Below are 21,858 nucleotides of genomic sequence, written 5' to 3' on the forward strand. Positions count from 1 at the left end.
TTTCCCGCCGGAGCGCTTATCTCGCTGCACCCCGCGGCTCCTCCCTCAGTCGCGTGTCGTTTCCTGGAGCCGCGTTCAGTCGCTCCGCTGTAAACAAAAGTTAGAAACGGTTCAAAATCCGCCTCACGATCCGCGGAAAAGACATGCATATCAAAACAGGTGAGTCCTAACCACTTTCCCACCCCGCCGGGTGCTTTTGTCCGCGTCTGGATCGCCGTTTTGTCCGGTTATATGACCAAGTTAGCACCGCTTTAGCCCGAGTGTCGAGGCTCCCGCTTTGAATGGACTCTTACGAAACTTTGAGCGGAGCTAACGCGATCCCCGGCTCAACTTTGGGCTGATTACACGCTAAAACTTTAACGACAACACCTGAGTTTGAATAATATTAAACTTTAAACTCCTACGAGGCTGTATCGGTTGTGAAAATGTCGAGTTTGTGAGCGTGAAGTCGCGATTCGGGCGCGTTTGTGAACACCGGCGTTGTCAAAAGTGTGCTCCAGGCTCATGGCAGCGCTTAGCCTCAACTCCAAAGAAACTGAACCGGAGCCGTGCCAAAAATAGACTAACGTTTTCCTCACAACCAAACGCCGTAATGTCTAAAATATGCGCCTGATCATGAACTAACCATTGAGGAATCCGCTGTATTTTGGCGAAGTTTGATGCGCATGTAACGTCATTTGAATAAACAATGATCTCAAGGGTTGCCTTTTTTTTTTCTTCTTTTTTTTTTTTTGTGCGGTCACGTGAAAAGTTGGCAGCATTTCTGATCGGTGACACGGTTGTTTGACGTCACTGACTAGTACCTTTTTATCTAAACTAGCATATTTTGAAATGATATAAAAATGATTATGATGAAGCGTAGAAATATTGATATATCGTGTCGTTCAGTGTGGTGACACAGTGGCGATATCAAGGGCTGCTGTAGGGCTGGGTATCGTTCAGAAGCTGCCGATACGATACATACATCGATACACAGGACGCAATATGATACAGAAATCGATACAGTGCGCTTTCGATTCGATACGATTCAGTATGATATGTTTTTTCGATATGGTTCAATAAAAAATAAAGGCGAGAGTCACGTCACTTCACTCACGTGTTCTTGTTTACACCCGCAGCGGTGCGCAACACTGAGATTATATTCTTTTTACGACAATCGGTTTGAGTTTGGATTAAAAGGACATTTGTTAGTGCAGACTTGTGATGTGAGGAGGAGCCTGTGTGAGCGTTGAGTGTTGGAAATACATCGACTTTGAAGCTAGTTTAGGTTTTGTTAGCGATTAGCTGCTGTAGCTCCCGCACATAAACAGGCTGTTTTCTATTGGCCTATTGTAAAGTAAAAATTGGCCGTATATTTGTTACTGGACCAGCATTGATATGTAAATGAGCTGTGAATAGACGTGTGAATGATCCACATTTATGCATATAATTAATTACCGCTGTGCGCACGTTTTTACGGCTAAAGGCTAATAGCGGTAGTTTCTTTACTAGCTAGGAGTTATGGGTCGGTCGCGATCGAAGCGGCTCTTAGAGCCGGCTCTTTGAAGCGAACAACGGGAACATGTTTCTTATTGGGAGCCGTGTTTTCTCTTTTTCTCACTTTTTCTCTTCAAGCCGCATGTAGACCCGTAGTTTGACAGCAGCAGGGGCTGAAAACGAAACTTTCAGAAATATGCGTGTGCACAGGATAAAAAAAAAGTGCATATTTGGCTGCAGTTCAGCATAAAATGAATAAACCAGGACTAATCTTGGGCTCGAGAGAGAGATAGAGATAGAAACCGAGTCCCGACACTCAGTCCTGGTTCAGTTCTGGTTTAGTCCTGCTTGCAACAAAACAATCTCAAGAGTCGCTTGGGAGCCGAAAGAGCCAGCTGCTTTAGTGAGCCGAGCCAAAAGAGCCGGTTTTCCAAAAAAAAAAAAACTGGAATACCCATCACTAGTAGCTAGAATGTGATGCAAAAATGCCATTAGGCCAATCTACTGTATGTAAATATGATGTAAAGAGGCAGAACAACAATAAATGTTGCCTAAATAAACCCAATTTAGAATCTACTAGAGCCAAACCTAAGTTTTTTAAACAATTCAAGATTTACAGTGAATTTTTACATCACTAAATATATCTGCGAATATATCGGCTATCGGCAGCTCCAACTCCCATTATATCCGTTTCATATCGGCCACAACAAAATCCATATCGGTCGGGCTCTAGTAACAATAACTGGTATTGTGTCGTCAAAGTTCTCTGGACCATCACAATATATCGAATTACAAGACTCTTTGCTTAAATTAAGAGTTATGGAGCAGGAATAGCTAAAAAAAACCACATAGACCATGATCCTTTGATCCATTTCAGTGCAGACTACAAGAAGAAATAACAGTTCTAACACTTTTAAGTCTTAGTTCTTTGGATTAAGTCTTGTTAAGGCATTTTAAGAGGAAAAAGAAGCATATTTACAGTTTTGTTAGCCTCCACGAAATATCGCAATAAATATCGTACCATGAGATGTACATCGTGAAAATATCGTACAGAGAGATTTGGATATTGTTACATCCCTAATCGTGAGCCTCGCCAACATATCATGAGCTTTCTGACGATATCACAATAAATATCATACCGTGAGGTTCATACCGTGACGATATCGTATCGTGAGACTTGGATATCGTTACACCCCTAATATTGAATCAATTTGAAATATATCGTATCGAACCAAAACTGCACTGTAACGAGGTATGTATCGTATCGTCAACTTCTTAATGATACCCAGCGCTTATTAACCAGTACATTTATAAACAGTAAACGGCAAGTACACGATTAGTTTTTATTTAGTACTTTTTACACAATCTTTATCGTTACTATTTTCGTTGTTGCTGTTTTTATCACGATAAACGGTATTGTTTATCTGTCTCTACAAGTAAAAACATTGGCAAATTATGGCAGCTCCACACACATACACATACCAGTCAGTCAAGAGGCTGAGCTAGAAAGAATTAGGAAGTTAAAACGATGACTTAATGACCCATAAGTAGACGTTTCTTTACCGTAATTCTTTCTAGCTCAGACACCTGATTGACTGGTATGTGTGTGTGTGTGTATAGCTGCCATAATTTGCCATTCTTACTCGTAGGGAGGGGACATAAACAATTATAGTTTATTGTGATAAAAAAGGTGGACAATAATCGTTTGTGGAGCATTTTATATAATAGTGATCATCGTCAAGAAAGATAATCGCCATTGTTTCACCAGAATGTTCCAGAAAAAAGCTACTTCTTCATGATTTTTTTCTTCTATATCAGACATGTCAAACTCAGGCCCGGGGGCAAAATTTGGCCCGCAATATAATTATTTTTGGCCCGTGAGATCATATCAAATCTGTTTTAGAGCTGGCCCACCGACTACAGATAGACTATAGAGACATTATTTATTTAAAATGTTGTTATTATTTTATATTTTGCTTGTTCTGGATTCAATGTTAAAGCAAAACTATTATTAAACATTTATTTTAATAAGAAAAGGTTTATTGTTACATCTCGAAAGAAGTTTGGCCCATGACTTAGTTTCAGTTGTTAATTTTGGCCTTTGTGAGGTTGAGTTTGACACCTCTGGTCTTGATGATTGTTATTTTCACTTATATCAAAGTACAACACTATAACAGTTGTTTTAAAAGCTAAATCCTGTTCATAGTTGTAAAATTAACATGCAATTATAGTTATTCATGTCCATAATATTTTTAAACTGTCAGCAAAAGCTTTAATAATTATCGTGATATAATTGTTAATCGCAGTTATTTTAAACATGATAAAATCTCAATATTGCCCCATGCCTAGTTACTCGACAGCTTAAAGTCTTGGGAATCATCCCGAGTGTGTCCCAATGCGTCCAGATAAACAGTATGTAAATGCGGAGGCTGGAATGTGGCAGGTCGGTGGGTAGGAACAGGTTTCTCACGACGCAGAGTTGAGGAATGGGTGGGAAAGAAATGCCTTTATTTGAGAAACGTCACCGAGCCCGAGAGCTATCTGTCAACACGGAGACCGGGGTTTTGTACCTGAGAGTTTCCCAATGAAATACTGTAAAGTGTTAAACAGAAGTTATGAAACCTGTCACTGTATGTGATTTTACTGTAATGCGGACAATAAATGATGACAAAATATTGAATAGCAAAACTTTTAAAGCATATTTTTAATAAGAAAATGTTGTATTTCCCTAGTGCTTTTGCCTTTTACTGCAACATCTCAATTTTGATATGATAAATTGGCAAATACCAGAGTAATATTGCACTTAAATTCAGTTTTTGGCATGTTACTTCTATCTTTATTGGTACAAGATTAGTTACTTTACCGACTAGGGGTGGAACGAGAAACAATTTTCACGCGGCGGATGAGACATAAGATCCTGACTATATTTATGGCCTGAATTTGGTCATTTCCTCATTTTATAATTAAAATTAACTACAAACTCATGCACAGCCCTTTTCTTACCGCAGACCTTTAAGAAAGTTGCGTAGTCACATTTTATACAGTTAAATGTTTGCACTGTAAGTGTTAAAATAAACTGTTAAACTGCTTTGTATGTTTTAAGCGGCGACCTAAACAAAATACAAGCCTCTGGTGGAGATTTAAAGCAGCACTATGTAACTTTGTTGGTCTGGTTAAACAGCTCTATGTTACGTTTATTAAATTATAGGTGATTTTATAGTTAAAAAATACAGAAAAACAGACGTTCTGACTGTGAGTGGGGTCGCCTCTCCACAGATCTAACTTGGTCTGGTTTGGTCTCCTTGAAGATAGAAAGGTTTAATGCCACGAGAAATGTTACACAATGCATCTTTAAGGCCAATGGTGCTAAAATGTGAATATGTATCATCAACAAATGTAGTTGCTTAGTAGTAGTCAGAAAAAGTATTTGCTAATTATTTTTAAAAACAAATGTATTTCACTGCACCTACTTTGTTTTTACTATTGCAAATGCGTATTTATTCATATTTTTTTATTTTACTCTTCTGTATTAGTTTCTGTGTAGACTCTGCACATGTGACTGGGCGACAGGTGCATTGGAGGAGAATCATTTAGCTGTAAATGCGTTAAAGAAGATTCACGCACATTGCCATTTAATTCCGAATAAAAAATAATTTAATTCTTAATAAAAATTTATTCTGCTTTAAAAAGACCATGTAAACACTTAATTCCTAATGAAAATGGTTATTCGGAATTAAACTTATTTCCGAAGTAAGTGGGTGGTTTATTCTGATTTGAAGCCAAATTAATTTATTCCTGGATCATGTAAACGTTTATTCTTCTTAAAAATAATCCCGGTTGTTTGGCGCATTCTCGTTGGGAGGCCCTTCTGACGCAATCCGGACGATCCGGCTCCACCAGTCCTGCGCTGGACTTTCATCCACGTCTCTTTGGATTTGTGAGCGGGATGCGGGAGTGGGCTGAGGTAGAGCAGCCTCAGACTCAGTTTGTCTTCTTCCTCCCTTCTCCGACACTTCTTGCGCAGTCATGGGATGGGAAAAGTTTGGACCGTGTTTGTGTCCGTAGCGTAACGACAAACCGAGATGACATAAAAGCCACTGGCAGCTGAAGTGTGTGTTTTCTTCCAGGTCGACGTAAATGCGTTTGTGTCTCTGTCCAATCAGAACCCTTCCCCACCCCCAGATGCTGAGCGGAATTAATTAAAGCCGATTTAACGTGTTTTCCGTGTAAACCTCAATTCGGAACTATTATTTCCACGTAAACTCGAAGGAGACTATTTCAATTCTGAACTATTGAATTCAGAACAATTCAAAATCAAAAAACATCATGTAAACTTGGCCACTGTCTCACTCTTAGGTTCAAAACATTGTCTCACTTTTGGTTTTCTTTTATCAATACAGAGTGCGGGAGTCTTCTTGAAAACTCTTCTGTACTAATTTATTGTGAATGAATTTATTATATGGACCTCTCTTCTCTTTTCCGTGTTTTTTTTGCAGGTTCCTGGGAAGCTGCTACTACAGTCTGTGAGTCCGACCCCCTGTGCGACCCCGCGGTGCTCGTCTCTGCCGCGAACTCCGAACCACAAATCCGAAACCGCCGTCTCTCCCCCGGATCAGGCAGCGGAGGAGGGGGAGGCGGAGGAGGCTGCATCCCCGAGAACACCAACCAACAACAGCAAGCGCCACGCCAAATCTCCCCCGAGACCAACGGCCCCGCCAACGCACAACCACAGGGTCCGGCGGTACGCAAAGAGAAGGAACGCAAGGCTCACAAAGGCAGGAGCGCGCGCCGGGAGAGCCACAAGGGGGCGAAAGAGAGGCGGGCGTCGCAGAAGGAGCGCTGGGTGGGGGACAGTCTCTCTCTGCTGAAGCCTCCTCCGGCCTTCCCCGTTCAGGACAGTCCCGCCAAACTGCAGCCCGCCGTCAGCTACGCCTCCAAAGTGAAGGCGGGAGCAGCTACAGGTCAGTCTTTCGGAGCACATTCCATTTTTTTCAGCGTTTAGCCTTCCAGACCTGAGGGTATTTTTAGTACATTTGTCCTCACCTGGATTTTTTTCTTAACTTTGCTGTTAAAACTCCCCCTTTTACCCCCAAATGAAGTGTTATATATCCTTTTTTTCAGTACAACCTGTTATTTCACAATCTGCTCCTGTAGTTGTGTCATATGGCTGTATGTGTGAAGAATCCCTCAGGCGTCCAGGTAGAATCCATGACGAGGAAAAAATTCAGTTTGTCGACTGGACAAAAGTTAGTTTGGTTGAAGACTGTTCACAGTTCATTCAAGCTGCTTCTTCATTTCATCCAAGCACCTTCTTCAGTTCATCCAAACTGCTTCTCCAGAATTGAAGAAGCTGCTTGGATGAACTGCGAAACGTCTTCAACCAAACTAACTTTTGTCCAGTGGACAAACTGAATTTTCTCCTCGTCATATGACTGTAATAAAAGCTATAGGACCAGAAAGACAAATGAAAAAAGAAAATAAAATTCCCAATCTTTCATACAAAACACTCAGCAAACATTTATAAACAACATTTTGGACATAAAAAATGTTTAATTTAGAGCCTTAGCTACAAAAGTGCCAAATATCAAGTCTGTAAGTAAACTAAAAATAACCTTATAGCCTCAAAACAAAACAAAAAGTGCAATGGCCCCATGACTTGACTGGTGTCAGTCATGGAAACAGCTCGTGTCAGGACACAGAGTCACATCACTTCCTGCATTTCCATCGTGTTTATTGCATTTGGATTTGGACATTTTCACTGAAATAAACCTTTCAAATAAAAATAACAAGGGATGCACCAGTACACAGACCAAGATGTAAAATTTTCCATTTATTTGAGAAATAACTGCACTTAGAGCGGGTTTTTCAGTTGTTACGAACACAGACACGCATCGATCATTTTGACTCACTACTCTCTTTGGCAAAGTTTGGGCCAATCAAAATGGACGAAGCGCATGAGTTTGGCCGAAAACAAAGTTCCTATTGGACACTTGTTTCCCCGATGTCATCACATTAGCGTGCGTGTATTGCGTGCGTGTACATATTCTCGGAAAGCTGAAAGTCCTATTTTTCAAAGGGAAAAAAAAGTAAGTTTCTATCTTTTATGGTTGGAAAGTTATGCGCAGTTATATAAAACGTATTCACCTGGAACGGTTAAATTGATGTCTTGGGGGGGAAAAAAAGCAATTGTTAACTATAACTATTTCTTAATGGATGTCTGCACTTTCTGTTGGTCAAATTATTATCTTCCACAATTTAAGATCCACTGTTGTACAGCTACGTGACTCAGAAAGGAATTAAATGTGCCTTTAAAACATCTCCCCAGTCATAAAAATGTAGGTCCTTGGAGATTTTTTTTTATGTGTTTATTTTGGGCAGTTAAGCATTTTACATTCAGTATTATCCACATTGACATTATTGCAATTAGACAAACAGAACAAGTACAGCAACAAAAAAATTTGCCCAAAAAGGAGTGGAAAGAAGAAAAAATCCCACCTCCCTCTTGTGTATTCCACAGTTGACTTAACGTTTAGTATTTATTCATATTGTTGCTTAAAAATACCATTTTAAAAACACACAATTGTCATTGTAAGTGGGTTTGCCTTTTTACAGAACTTGGCCTGGTGGGAGTCACTTATGTCTTCATAGAAATAGATGTGGTTAATGCCATATTGTGGAACATGCTAGGCCAGGGGTGTCAAACTCATTTTGGTCCGGGGGCCGTATCCAACCTACTTTGATCCCAAAGGGGCCAAATCAGAAAACTCATGGCATATAAACCCCAAAAATAATAAGTTCAAATATTTGTGCTGAGAAACACAAATCTATTACAGAAATCTTTTTTAATTGATGAACTCTTTCTTTTACAAAATATTATATTATAAACAACCTGAAACTTAAAAAAAAATGCAATTTTTTATTTTATTTATTTTATTTATTTATTTAAGAAAATAGGGACAACACATTTGAACAATACATGATATGTAAATATGTTATCAGATTATAGCAAGGCTTTTCCATCTGCTGTCCTAAACACAGTGTTTTAAAATTAACTTGGACTTATTCCTATTTGCATACATTTTTCTTGGAAAATCTTGCACTCTGCTCCGCTTTTCTCATTTTTGACATTTTGCTGATGAGGGTGTCACAGTCAACAGTTAAAACGATCGTCCTTTAAGAGCGTTTGGAAAGAGACAAGTCTTCATTTGTGCTGCTCTGGTGGGAGGGGCCACGTACAGAGACGCTGCTGTGATAAACACCACAGAAAATGACCAATATTTTAATAGAAAATATAATTAAAATATAAGAGTAGAAAATCAGCTGAGGGCCCCCGGTCTGTGTGTTTGACACCCCTGATCTAGGCAAAGCAGTAACATCACCATGGAGACAAACGGGTGACCTACACTCCACCAGAAGTTGCATCATGTACACAAGTATTTGCCAGTAATTGTGACAAACTTAAAATTGTGTTCTCTTCTCTTTAATCCTAAAAATACTGTCTTTCTCTTTCCTGCCAGGTTTGTAATTTTAGTATGAAGACGATACCAGACTAAATATGATGAATTGTATCAGCATTAATACCTATCGAGTGCGTTTACATGTGCATCAGTATCCCGGTTATGATCCTTATTCTGGTTATGATCGTATTCTGTATATAGTGTTTTTATGTATAAGAGAAAGCAGGAGACTCATATTGCTGTGTACATGCGCCATCAGAGTAGACTGTAACTGTAGCACAGATATGGCAAGGAACTAAACATGTGGCAACTTTGGCAACTAACTTAAGGTTTTTTAACAGGTTTCTAAAAACAAAAACGCTTACTTACACTGAAGTTAGAGCATAAGTTTGTGGAGCTCTGTCACAGCTTCAGTAAAAGACTTTATTAACATAATTCATAAGTCCCACAGCGTCAGTTTAGTTTTTTTAGTACTGAAAAAGTCCTAATCGCATTTTGATTCATTTTGGGAAAGTTGCTGCTCCAGTCTCTTAGTCCGCACATGCTCAGTGCAGCACCGATGTTCAGAAATCAGGATACTGCGTCTACAGGCCGCAGTGTCCGGGATTCTACCAGAAAAACCAGTGAGTTTCTCATCACCGGGATACTGCCTTATCCAGGAGATGGAGATCAGGATACTGTGTTTACATGGACACTCAAAAACCCGAACACAGCCAGAATACTTCAGCGTATAAACCTCAGCACATATAAACGCACTCTCTGATCTCTCCTCTCTTCAGGTGGGCTGGAGGAGGACCGCCCGGCCATCGGCGTCCTGCTGCAAAACCAGTGGGGCCTGAGTTTCATCAGTGAAGCGCGCCCCGTTTCAGAGAGCTCCGAGTCTCCGCCCCCAAAGACAGAGCCGTGTGCAGAGGAGCCGTGCGCAGAGCCACAGACGGAGGAGGAGCTGCGTGCGGAGGGGCCGTGTGCAGCGGAGCCACAGACAGACGGGCCGTGTGCAGCGGAGCCACCGACGGAGGGGCCGTGTGCGGAGCCGTGCGCAAAGGAGCCCAGTCCAGCCGCTACACCCCTCACCACAGTCATACGCCCCCCGCAGGAAGACGAGGAGAACAACAGCAAACTGCTCCTCAGCTGTCGCCATCTAGTGCAGGCTTTGAATTATCACAGTAGAGGTGAGTGGAGCAATAGGATCTTGTCACTCTTACGTCACAAACCAGGAAGACGTTTGGAAATGTGATGACAGCTTCCGACAAGCTCTGTTCGTGGTAGTAAGTCTGACAAAATCTAGGAAAAATGAGAGAAGGTCAGTTTTCTTCATGTCATTGTAGTGTTCCATTATGTTCGGCTAAACAACAGTTACAACCACACCTCAGTTTTCATCATTTCCACACTGACGCACACCTCTGAACACTGGGCACATGCGATTAGAAGAGACGAGGTGCCAAATTCCAGATGATTCCAAACAGCACATACGTCTGCAGTCTTTATTTTACCGCTGATCACATTTACTTCAGTCGGAAACTACACTGGAAGTCATCATCGCATGTTTCCAAACATCTTCCTGGTTTGTGATGTAAGCGTTATTAAAAATATTGTATACATGTTACAAAAAATATTATGGAAGTTTAAATATTGAAGTAAACATTAAACAAGGATAAGCCATGCGAATCTGTGCATCATTCGTTTTTCAAAATAAAACGACAAAAAAAAAAAAAAAAAATTTAAGTTTTTGATTTTGTGTTTAAATGAATAATGGAAAAACAGATAACGACTGTTTCCCATTTCCATGACTCAAACTGCGATGCAGAACTGAATCAGGACTAAAACAGGTCTAAACCGGCCTCTGTATCGGCCTCTGTATCGGCCTCTGTATCGGCCTCTGTATCGGCCTCTGGCCTGATCACCTGACCGTCTACGCGGGCGCACCTCCAGGCCGTGCTGACACTCAGGACTAAACCGGGTCTAAACCAGGACTGAACCAGTACTGTTTTAATCCTGATTTAGTTCTGGTTCAGTCTGTATGCGGCGCAAAAGTCTGGCATAGCAGTTTAAGTCACGGAAACAGGAAACAGCCGTTAACAGTTTTTTCCATTTTGGTTTTGGAGACAAATAATGATGAAAAGAGTGATCTTTTTGTTTTCTTGTTTTTGGTTTTATTTTTGAAAAACAAATGAACGAATGATGCACGGATTCACACGCTGTGCAGTTTTAACATGTGACTCATAGCTGTAGAACACCACAATGTGCAGCAAATTTCATTGGAATTCTTACAAACTGTGGTATAGATAAAATGAGACCATACCATTATAAGATACTTTTTGAACAAATATAAAGAATAGTGCAACATGTTTCTTCACAACTACCACAATTAAAACCCCCTATAGTTTGCGTTCATATTGTATGGGGTTTTGTCTCTTTTGTGTCTTTTGTCTGAACTCTATGATTCACCGGTTTCGAAAGAAATAACCAAACTTACGATCCACAAATGTTGAACCATCTCATTATTTATTTGGGATTGGCTCCACAAACTTGCCATGTTAATCTTATGGCTTAAAATCCTTTCAGTTGACCACAATCATGTCTTTGTGGTCGAGCAGTCGCACCACTTTATGACGCTATTGTGGGAAAACAAAAAAAATCACTTCTGTTTATTTTTACTGACACAGAAGACGTTGAACTCTGTGCTAGTTTTTGTTTCATGTGGATAGGCCCATAGGGATTCCAGTATATGATGTCACATGAACGCAGCACATTTAAAAAAAAAGTTATTGAGCCTCAAGGCAAATTAGTCACAGCAGCTCGGTTTCACAATAAAACCAAAACAACGGTAAGAAATCAACTTGTCAAAGCCAAAATATGTTCTGATAAACATGGAGCCTATAGACTTTCTTTTCTCTTAAAAGTGCATTGTGTAACTGCTTGTTTCTATGGATATGTCATTGTTCTGCCTGGAATGTTCCACAGTATGACTTTAAACAGCTCTACTTTACGTATATTCAATTGCAAGTGGTTTTATAACTCAAAAATACAGTATCTTCTAGGGATGGGCATGATTAGTTGTCTAATCGATAATTGATCATTAAGAATTTCATCGATCACGTTCATTTTTAATCGACAAACTGAATGTATGTTGTTGTGTGTAGTGTGAGGAGACGAAGCTGTGTCTGACACAAACACTGGAGTTGTGTCTCACAGTCCCACATTTGGGCTCTGGCTCCTTGGAGACTCTGTTCCACTCAGTGAGTGTGTTTACAGCACATCAGTGTCCCGGGGATGATCGGGGTTTTGTTGAGTCACATGTGTCCAAAAGACACACACTTTTCAGTCTTTTCATCACAACAGAAGCCAAAATAAATAAAGTGAAATGATGTTAAATAAAGAGCTGCACTAAACCTGCACACGTCTGATCTCTGAAAACATGAACCATCTCCAACACGACACACACACAGAACACACTCGCCATCATCAACATCATCAACATCATCATCCCTCTGTCACAGAAAGAACACTCATATTCCACTGAGTCGTGTCATTTAGTCTGACAGAAGCTGAACCACATCAAAACGTAAGAAAAGAGCTGTTTTTTTCAGCGCTTATAGTTTATGCGAATGAGTCATGTGGTTTTAAGTTTAGTCTCTGTAAAACGTAAACAAATGTGACAAAGCCGCATTAAACACATTATAATGTCAAACGGGCTGATGTGGCTCTAGAGTGTTTATGGTTTATATGTTGGAAAGTTTATTTATGCAGATTAGTAATAATAATGATGATAATTTTAATGTAAAAGCGTTAGATTAATCGAAAATCAATCGTTAATTCTCCCAACGATCGATTATAAAATTTAATCGCCCATCTCTAGCACCTTCACAAACAGGCATTCTGACTGTGAGCGGGGTCGCCTCTCCATGGATCTGACCTGTAACCTGGTCAGGTTTAAGAAAGGTTTAATGCCATACTGTGAAACATTCCAGACAAATCAATAACATCTGCATGGAGAAAAGCGATTGACGGACTCTCCAGTTGCTCAATTTTACACAAACAATGAGAAATACATTGTAAAGAGTCAAATAATGTCCTAATGTTTACAATCCGTTTATAGTGTGATCCTCTGTTAGAAACCGATAGATTTTGCTTTCCTCTCGTCTTCAAAGTGTGTCCTCCTAGCCCCAGCTGTTTGGTCTTTGGCCCAGAGTCGTAGATTCACATGTTTGGGTGAGACGTCTGGTATGAAAGCTCCAGGCCTGGGATCAAATGTCAGCACAATCCTAAAGCCAAATCTGCTTTAAATGGATCACGTCTTGTTTTTGTTTATTAGTCATCAAATTCAAGAAGGGAAAAGATTACAGATGTTTGAAAATGTGTTGTGACCAGGACTAACTTCTATGCCTTTTACGGCCAACATGACTGAGGCGTTGTTTTAAAGGTGCACGACGTAACTTTTTGGTCAGGGGTCAGTCACCTGCTTTTTTTGTGTGGAAATTTCATTGCTCATCTGGTTTGGTCTCCACAAAGATAAAAAGGTTTAGCACCACACTGTGAAACATTCCAGACAAAGCAATAACATCTCCGTGTATGGAACCAGTATGGAACTTTTTAACCAAAGGCATTTATATATTATTATTCATTTTCATTTTGGTTGCATTTATTACTTTGGAAAAACAAATTAAAAACACGTGTGCTTCCTGTGGGGCTTGCATCTCACCAAACCTGACACTTATTTGACCTGGAGTAGAGCCTCATCCTGCTGGTTTCCATGGAAATGTTGTTCCTTTGTAATCTGTGTATCATTCGTTTTTCAAAATAAAACCAAAATTAAAACGAAAAAACAAAAAAATTGTCATTGTTTTAAATGAAAAAACGGATAACGACTTGTTTTGTTTGTTTGTTTTTTTGTTTTTTTCAGTTTTCGATTTTGTGTTTAAATGAATAATGGGGAAAAAAAACAGATAACGCCCATTTCTGTGACTTAAACTGTGATGCCGGACTTTTGCGCCGCATACGGACTGAACTAGGTCTGAACATGGGACTGAACTGGTCTCAGTGCTGGTCCCGGTCTCAGTCCCAGTCTCAGTCCCGGTCTGGTCCGACAGTCCTGACAGTCTACGCGGACACACCTCCGGGTCTGTCCTGGTTTCAAGTCCTGGTTTCAAGTCCTGGTTTCAAGTCCTGGTTTCAAGTCCTGGTTTCAAGTCCTGGTTTCAAGTCCTGGTTTCAAGTCCTGGTTTCAAGTCCTGTTTTCAAGTCCTGTTTTCAAGTCCTGGGTTCAAGTCCTGGGTTCAAGTCCTGGGTTCAAGTCCTGGGTTCAAGTCCTGGGTTCAAGTCCTGGGTTCAAGTCCTGGGTTCAAGTCCTGGGTTCAAGTCCTGGGTTCCAGTCCTGGGTTCAAGTCCTGCATCGCTGTTTAAGTCACAGAAACAGGAAACGTCCGTTATCCGTTTTTTCCATTATTCATTGAAACACAAAAACTGAAAAAACTAAGCATTATCCATTTTTTTCATTTTGGTTTTGAAGATGAATAATGAAGAAAATGTTTTTTTGTTTTTTTTTCTTATTTTTGGTTTTATTTTGAAAAAACTATGAAAGAATGATACATGGATTCTTTGTCTATAATCTCCAATGAGAACATTTCAAACTTTGGTTTTAACTTTGTTGCATGAAATCATCCAGGTGACACGCCACCTCCAGAAAGATGCAGACTGTATCTTTTCAAACGGTTTCAAAAATGTAAAATTCCAAGATGAATAATGGATTTCTTACCAAATAATTGGGCTATTCACATAAATAATACTAACAGGGTAAATTGTCACTGTTTATAATAATAGAACCAAATAGTATCTTTAGTTTTATTGAAAATCTGTCAGTTTAGAGAAACAACATGTTTCAAATATTTAACCTTGTCTCGTTTTGTCTTTACAGAATGGAACGCTATATGCAACAGAGAGAAAAGAGGTGAGTTACAAAAATGTTCTTCAAATTTCAAATATTTTTGTAAATTGGTTTCATTATTCCATTTTCAATCATATTTAGGAATTACAATTTTAGTATCACATGTATGTATGCACTAGGGATGGGCATTCGATGAAATTTTCTTAATTGATCGTCGGAAGAATTAACGATCGATTAATCATTAACGTTTTATATTAAAATGATCATCATTATTATTACTATCTGCACTACTAATCTGCATAAATAAATTCAACTTTACGACATATAAACCGTAACGACTCTAGAGCCACATCAGCCCGTTTGACATTATAATGTGTTTAATTAAGTTTTGCGTAACTCTCACAGAAACAAAACTTAAAACCACATCGCTAATTTGCATAAACTAAGCAAAGATAAAACTACAGCTCTTGTGTCACTGATGCGGTGAACGTCTGTCGGATTAAAAGACACGACTCAGGTGAATACAGGTTAGTGTGACCATATTTGCGTTTGTCAAAACCAGGACACCGTACGGGGGGAGGGAGGTGGGGACTCGTCATCCACATTGCGCGACTCTCACCTGGTAAAGCTTTTTCCCACTGGACACCGAAACATATGTGCTGCTTTGTAAACTGTGCACATGGACTCACACTTGTCCCGAACGCAACGGAAAGCGTGGAATTTCTTGTACAAATCGTTAAATACGCATTTGTGCTTCGGTACGTTGCAGACTGACCGACTGTTTGTGTCTCGCTCCTTCTGATGCAGAGACACATGTACGGACCTGTTTGGTCACACTACACACAGCAACCTACATTCGGTTTGTCGATTAAAATTAACGTAATCGATGAAATTCTTAATCATCAATTATCGATTAATCAATTAATCATGCCCATCCCTAGTATGCACTGTACGTACTAGGATGTAACAATATCCACATTTTTCTGTACGATATTTTCACGATAGTCATTTCAAAGTACGATATTTATTGCAATATTTTGTGAAGACTGTGAATATGTGATTTTCCTCTCAAAATGCAAGACTTACTCCAAAGAACTGAGATTTAAAAGTGCTTAGAACAGTTATTTCTTCGTGTAGTCTGGACTGAAACTAATGATTTAAGAGAAGAGACTTGTATTTCGATATATTGTGAGACTTTTGACAATATTTCAATCATGATATTTTGGTTATTGTTACATTCCGAGTGTGTACTGGGTAATGATTTTGATAAACGGCTGGATTTGGGCCAGGACAGGTTTGACAGCATTAATTGCCAAGACTAATTTGGAGTTTATGTTCTTGTTTATGCAGTAGAGGAAAAATATTTGTGGTTAATTTGGATTCTACATATTTTGAAGATGAGTAATGAACCAAGGACGAAAGCAGGGCTGGGCATAATACGAACGGTTAAGAAATACTGATTTAATTTTGAGCTAATGTCAAATTTGCTTTTATAATTGTCATGGCATGTAACTCTAACCCTAAGAGAAACTGAAATCTGTAATGGTCCTATATTATACTGTTTTCTGTTCTGATATAATGTCATTTCCTGATCAAAAACAGACCTGGAGTTGAGTTTTGTTTCATTCACACATGTTTAACACACACCCTGCGCATTTAGGCTCAGATCTTCCCTCAAATGAAAAACACTTTGTTCCACCGTGTTTAATTGTTTACTTAAGGATCCCTATTAGTCTCTGCAATAACGACCGGAAGTGGCGCAGTGTAGGTAAATGTCACTTATGTTAATGCTTTTCTATAGCAGAATATCTGTGTAAATGTCTCATGTATTCTCCACCAGCTTCATAAGAAGAAAGACGAAAACGAAAAGGAGAACAATGACGACGCATTAGTGAACTACTGAACAAAACTAACGTTATAGTCATGAATAAAACAGAAGTAACTTGTTCATTCAGATTGATTCTGCATTTCAAATTAACTCGATTTCATGATGTAGATATTAACATAGACAGAGAGATTTGTGCAGTTTAAATGTGACACATGTAATCTGTGAACATCTCTAACGATCGAACTCCACAAATCTCTGTCTATGCAAATATCTACATCAGGAGTCTCCAACCTGTAGCTTGGGAGCTGCCAGTAGCTCTCCACTCTCTTCCAAGTAGCTCACCAAGGGATTTTTGAATTATATGTACTGTGCATAAAAAGTGAAATTTGATTAATTACCATTGTAAATGTATCATTTTGATGCCTGACTTGGTGCAACGATAAATGGATAATGGTTTATGTTTTATAAACATCTTACTGTTCCCCATCTAAGGCTCACCATGGCTCTTATATTTACTCAGTTTCTTTGCGACTGCTGAAATTGGTGCAGTAGCTGTCTGGCATTTTTGTTTTGTAAAGGCAGCTCACTGCAGAAAAAAGGTTGGAGACCCCTGATCTACACCATGAAATCGATTTTTAATTTTAATTCTAGATTCATTCTGAGTGAACAAGTTACTTATGTTTTATTCATGACCATAACATTAGTTTTGTTTAGTAGTTCATTAATGTGTTGTCGTTGTTCGCCGTTACGTTTTTGTCTTACCTTGATAATTGTGGATAAATTCTTCATGGACAGAATATGTCCTTTATGTTATATTGTTGGTTGAAGATTTGGTGATGGGGCAGATTTATGAAACTGGTGGAAAATATGAGAGAAATTTTGCCATAGAAAAGCATTAACCTGAAGTCCCGCAAACCTAAGGTCTATTGCACAGACTACCCTTTGTATGAAAGTAAATCACATAATAGTCAATAAATAACAGCAACTTATGAGGGGAATAGGCAGAAAACCCATACATCAGTTAATCAAAGTTTGGTTAGTTTGGATTTCTTGATGTTTTTCAAAGCATTAGTTCAGTGTGATGTCCTGTGGTAGTACAGGAGGTGCTCCACTGTGTTCTTAAACTCCAAACACCTTCGCTAGAAACATTTGGATCATTTCAGCCCTGGAATTGCCAATATTTACTGAACTAAAGTTAAAAAAGTAGCTGTTAAACTACCACAGCATGACATCACAAGGTGGAACAGACCATTTTGAGCTTTGGAAATGTAGACAGACTAATAATGAAGAGCTACTCAAACGTGTGTGAATTTAACAAAACAGAAAACGGTGTAATCTAGGAATTCTACAATGTTATGTGAATGCAACTCATTAATCTTTTTTTTTTTTTTGCTTTCTTTTTCAGATCCTAAAAAAGTAGTTTGGTACAACCCCGTTCAAGATAACCCGGCTTAACAGAGACACAAACCCGAAGTCTATCCCACCTGATGCACATAAAAATAAAAAATAAAAACTACAAAAAAAAAAAAAGAAGAAACTTATCAATGGACAGATTTTCAAATTCCCTTTCACTGTCAGGACACTTTTGGACTATGGACTTTTTTAACGCCTTACAAAATGCCTGCCTTAATCAAACCATTTCTTCACTCTGTTGAATTTTTAAAGCCTATATGAGTTCGTAAAGATGTTTTTTAAAATTCAGAGTAGCTGTAAGTTAATTTTTTCACCTAGCGTCGCAAAGCTGTAGTTTTAACAGATCTCTTCTTCTCTTTGTAATGCGAGCGGTCAATCAAGCACTTTTGTTATGACAGAGAATAATACTGAGACCGATTTTTATTTTAATTTTTTTTTTTTTTTGTCCCCATTTTTGGATTTGGAATAATGTCTAAAAGTTATATTAAAGTCTATTCAAAGGTTTACATGAGGGTGTAGCACAGAAAGCACAATACAATTCACCCTTTATCAGAGTTAACGCTTTTTCTCCCTTTATCCGGAGTGAGTGACGCTACATTTCCTCCTACAGGGACTTTACCGTTTTCAGTATATGTTGATTGTTTTTTTTTTTGTTTTGGAAATGAATTTATTGAAATAATAAAATTTACACTGGAGAAGGAATGTAAGAGAACAGTATTGCTTAATAAAAGAAATAAACTTGATGTGTTTTTTTCTTTATTTATTTAAAAATGTGTACAAACAGAAATTCATATTTTGTTTTGTTGCTAAATTCTGTTGATGCTTATGTACATTTTACAGTTTTATGCCTGCAGTTGTGTTTTGTTTCATTCACAAAGCTCTAATTGCTCTGTTCCACCTTGTGATGTCATGTAGTGGCAGTTTAACAGCTACTTTTTTACGCTTGTGGGTAAAAACGAAAAAATATTTTATCAGAAGTGCCTTTTGTTTAGACCAGGAGTGTCAAACCCAAATTCACATAAGGCCAAAATTAAAAACTGGGACTAAGTCGTGGGCCAAACTAAATATTTATTGAAAAATTTCTGTGTTGGCAACGATTCCCGAGATCGAAGATTTAAAGCCGGAACAAAGAATGTTTTGGTGAATTTTATCAAGGAGAAAGACGTTATTGTCCTCCTCCCTACGGGATTTGGGAAAAGCTTAATATACCAGTTAGCCTCGTTAGTGGAGCATGACATGCGTCACGACCAAATAGCAGCGATTGGTTAAATTTTAAAATAGTACCCACCTACCATCGAGCGAACGAACTGTAATGCTGCGAGGTCAGAAACCGGCTGACAAATCAGACCAGGGACGGGGGACAAAACTGGGACTGTCGAGGGTAAATAGGGACACGTCTGGTCATCCTATACTTTGCAGCTGATGTCCTAAACATTCTGCACTGTTTGAAGCTCAGTTAATCAAATTATGTGCTCAACGTTAATCTGAGCTTTCTCTTAACTACAACAGGTGAAACTGCAATAACAAGGTAGCCAGTTTTTCAGTCTCACCTTCTTGTTGGAAATACCTAAACAGGACCAAGAACTCGTATCGATCACAGACTCCTAAAATGTTTCGTTTAAATCCATTTTGTATTTTTTTCCTGACAATTTTAAGTCTTTTTTGACAGTTTTTGCTCCTGTGTGTGTTGTGTATCCATGGTAACTACAGAAACATTTCCATCCAACATCACCAGATATATGTAGAACACCCCCAGCGTGATGTCAGTGCAAAGTATCAATTGACATCTCTGTGGAAATACTGCAGTCTAAACTCACACCGTCCGATATATTACAGTCTCCAATGTGACCTCTTTCCAAATCACAAACGCGGTAGTCCCGCCAAGCACCATGTGATTTTTGTGATTTAAGAGTCAATGAGGCATAAATGAAACTAGCTCTGGGCCAAAAGGAGTCCAAAGATCAGTCTCTCCACGTCACCTCCACTTCATCTGTCCTGAACCTGAAAATGAAAGGAACAGTAAGTAATAATCATTTAAAATTTTATAAACTAACTCCCCAGATATGAGGTAATATCATATTCATAATTACAAAAACACTGGGCATAATGGTCTGTTTTTGGGGGAGTAACAACAACATAACATGGATTAAAGCTCACAAGAGTCAATTTTGTGTAATAAAAGGACGTTTAAATGCTGAACTCCAGCTGGTTTAAACCTAAAAGGACAGAAATTATTGGAAAATTTGTCAATATATAACAATCCATGTATCATTTGTTTTTCAATAAACATGTATTTTCTTCATTATTTGTCTCCAAAACCAAAATGAAAAAACTATATTTGTTTTTTCAGTTTTTCAATTTTGTGTTTAAATGAATAATGGAAAAAAATTGACTGAACCAGGACTAAACCAGGACTAAATCAGGATTAAACCAGGTCTAAACCAGTTTCAGTCCTGGTCCCTGTCTGGTCCCAGTCAGAGTCTTGATCTGGTCCTGGTCTGGTCCCGGTCAGAGTCTTGGTCTGGTCCCAGTCTGGTCCCAGTCTTAATCCTGGTCTCAGTCGAGGTCTGGTCCCGGTGTGGTCCCGGTCGCGGACACAGTCTCGGTCCCAGTTTCAGTCTCAGTCTCGGTCTGATCCCGATCTCAGTCCTGATTACCCGACAGTCTACGCCGGCACACCTCCAGGCCCGTCCTAACACTCAGTCCTGGTGCAATCCTGACCTGGTTTAGTCCTGGTTCAGTCCATTATTTGTTTTTCCATAACTCATTTAAACACAAAATTAAAAACTGAAAAAATCATTAATTATTAAATAAAATAATTAATTAAATTTCATCAAATCATTATCTGTTTTTTGTTTTTTTTCCATTTTGGTTTTGGAGACAAATAATGAAGAAAATTGTTGTTTTTTTTTTTTCATTTTCTTATTTTTGGTTTTATTTTGAAAAACAGATGAATGAATGATACACGGATTTACAACCTATACCGATTTTTATACCAATTACATAACTATTCTTAGCAATAGTACAATTTAACACTTTACTAATATCAGCTCCAGATTAAAATAAAAAGTATTTCCTTTACCTCTTGTGTGATCCATGAGTCCTCCAGCTCTGTGACCTGCCCGGATCTGAACATCTCCCATCCGGCTTGAGCAATCATGGCCCCATTGTCGATGCAGAACCTGAGGAGTTTAACACAAAAGGTTTATCAGCTACGGAGAAAGAACACCGTGAACCAAACGCTGCGCTCACAAAGGCTGCTGCGCCTGCCTCAAGGAACGATGTGGTAACGCTTTCATTTTAGCAAAGATACGTTTAATTCTTTGGAAATAAGGTGGGTACTATTTCATGATAAGATTCAACCTGTAACTTTTTTCCTATAGATTTGATTTTCCACATAAATTTCAGAAAGCGGAGTGGTCCATGGAGATAGATTTCGGAATGTTAAGCTATACTACATTTAAACTTTTTAATAATTACCGTATTTTTCGGCCTATAAGGTGCACTTAAAATCCTTTAATTTTCTCAAACATCCACAGTGCGCCTTATGTACTAATTCTGGTTGTGCTTATTGACCTCGAAATGATTTTATGTGATACATGGCTCTCAAAAATCTGTCAAAATGTTTTAGTACAACTTTGGTAAACTACGAAGGCGCACCACTGGATGGATGGACTGTTGGAGCATTGCAGCTACTGTAGTCAGGAGCCTCGCGGAGGAAAAGGCGAAGTAGTCGTAGTAGTTCTGCATCGACTCAACGAACACTGCCGCCGTTGCTTTGTCACCTTCGTCACAGAAAG

General features: G+C 38.9%; 2 protein-coding genes across 2 annotated transcripts in view; one reads left to right on the forward strand and one right to left on the reverse strand.

Annotated features, from left to right (window-relative positions):
• On the forward strand, nucleotides 1–18,801 carry si:ch211-214j24.10 (uncharacterized protein LOC558894 homolog). Its single transcript, XM_020929052.2, has 5 exons — nucleotides 1–159; nucleotides 5,973–6,437; nucleotides 9,713–10,105; nucleotides 14,848–14,880; nucleotides 18,051–18,801. Exons 1-5 carry the CDS (start codon nucleotides 144–146, stop codon nucleotides 18,098–18,100), a joined length of 957 nt encoding a protein of 318 aa, XP_020784711.1. The 5' UTR covers nucleotides 1–143; the 3' UTR covers nucleotides 18,101–18,801.
• The window catches only part of osgep (O-sialoglycoprotein endopeptidase), a 10,898-nt gene continuing 7,841 nt past the window's right edge, over nucleotides 18,802–21,858 (reverse strand). The window contains exons 11-12 of the mRNA XM_055153325.1: nucleotides 21,144–21,240; nucleotides 18,802–20,061 (exon numbers count right to left, since the gene is read on the reverse strand). Of these exons, the coding sequence (XP_055009300.1) occupies nucleotides 20,020–20,061; nucleotides 21,144–21,240 (139 nt within the window). The 3' untranslated portion in view covers nucleotides 18,802–20,019. The remainder of the gene's footprint in view (nucleotides 20,062–21,143; nucleotides 21,241–21,858) is intronic.

The sequence above is a fragment of the Boleophthalmus pectinirostris genome, unplaced genomic scaffold (genome assembly GCF_026225935.1).
Source record: "Boleophthalmus pectinirostris isolate CB_2022bp ecotype Guang Dong unplaced genomic scaffold, ASM2622593v1 HiC_scaffold_18, whole genome shotgun sequence".
NCBI lineage: Eukaryota > Metazoa > Chordata > Actinopteri > Gobiiformes > Gobiidae > Boleophthalmus > Boleophthalmus pectinirostris.

What these genes read in the sequence shown, in the direction of transcription:
- si:ch211-214j24.10 (XM_020929052.2), top strand. An exon ending in TTTGAATTATCACAGTAGAG is followed by an intron (nt 10,106 to 14,847) that starts GTGAGTGGAGCA and finishes TTGTCTTTACAG; the next exon opens with AATGGAACGCTATATGCAAC. An exon ending in ATGCAACAGAGAGAAAAGAG is followed by an intron (nt 14,881 to 18,050) that starts GTGAGTTACAAA and finishes TTTCTTTTTCAG; the next exon opens with ATCCTAAAAAAGTAGTTTGG.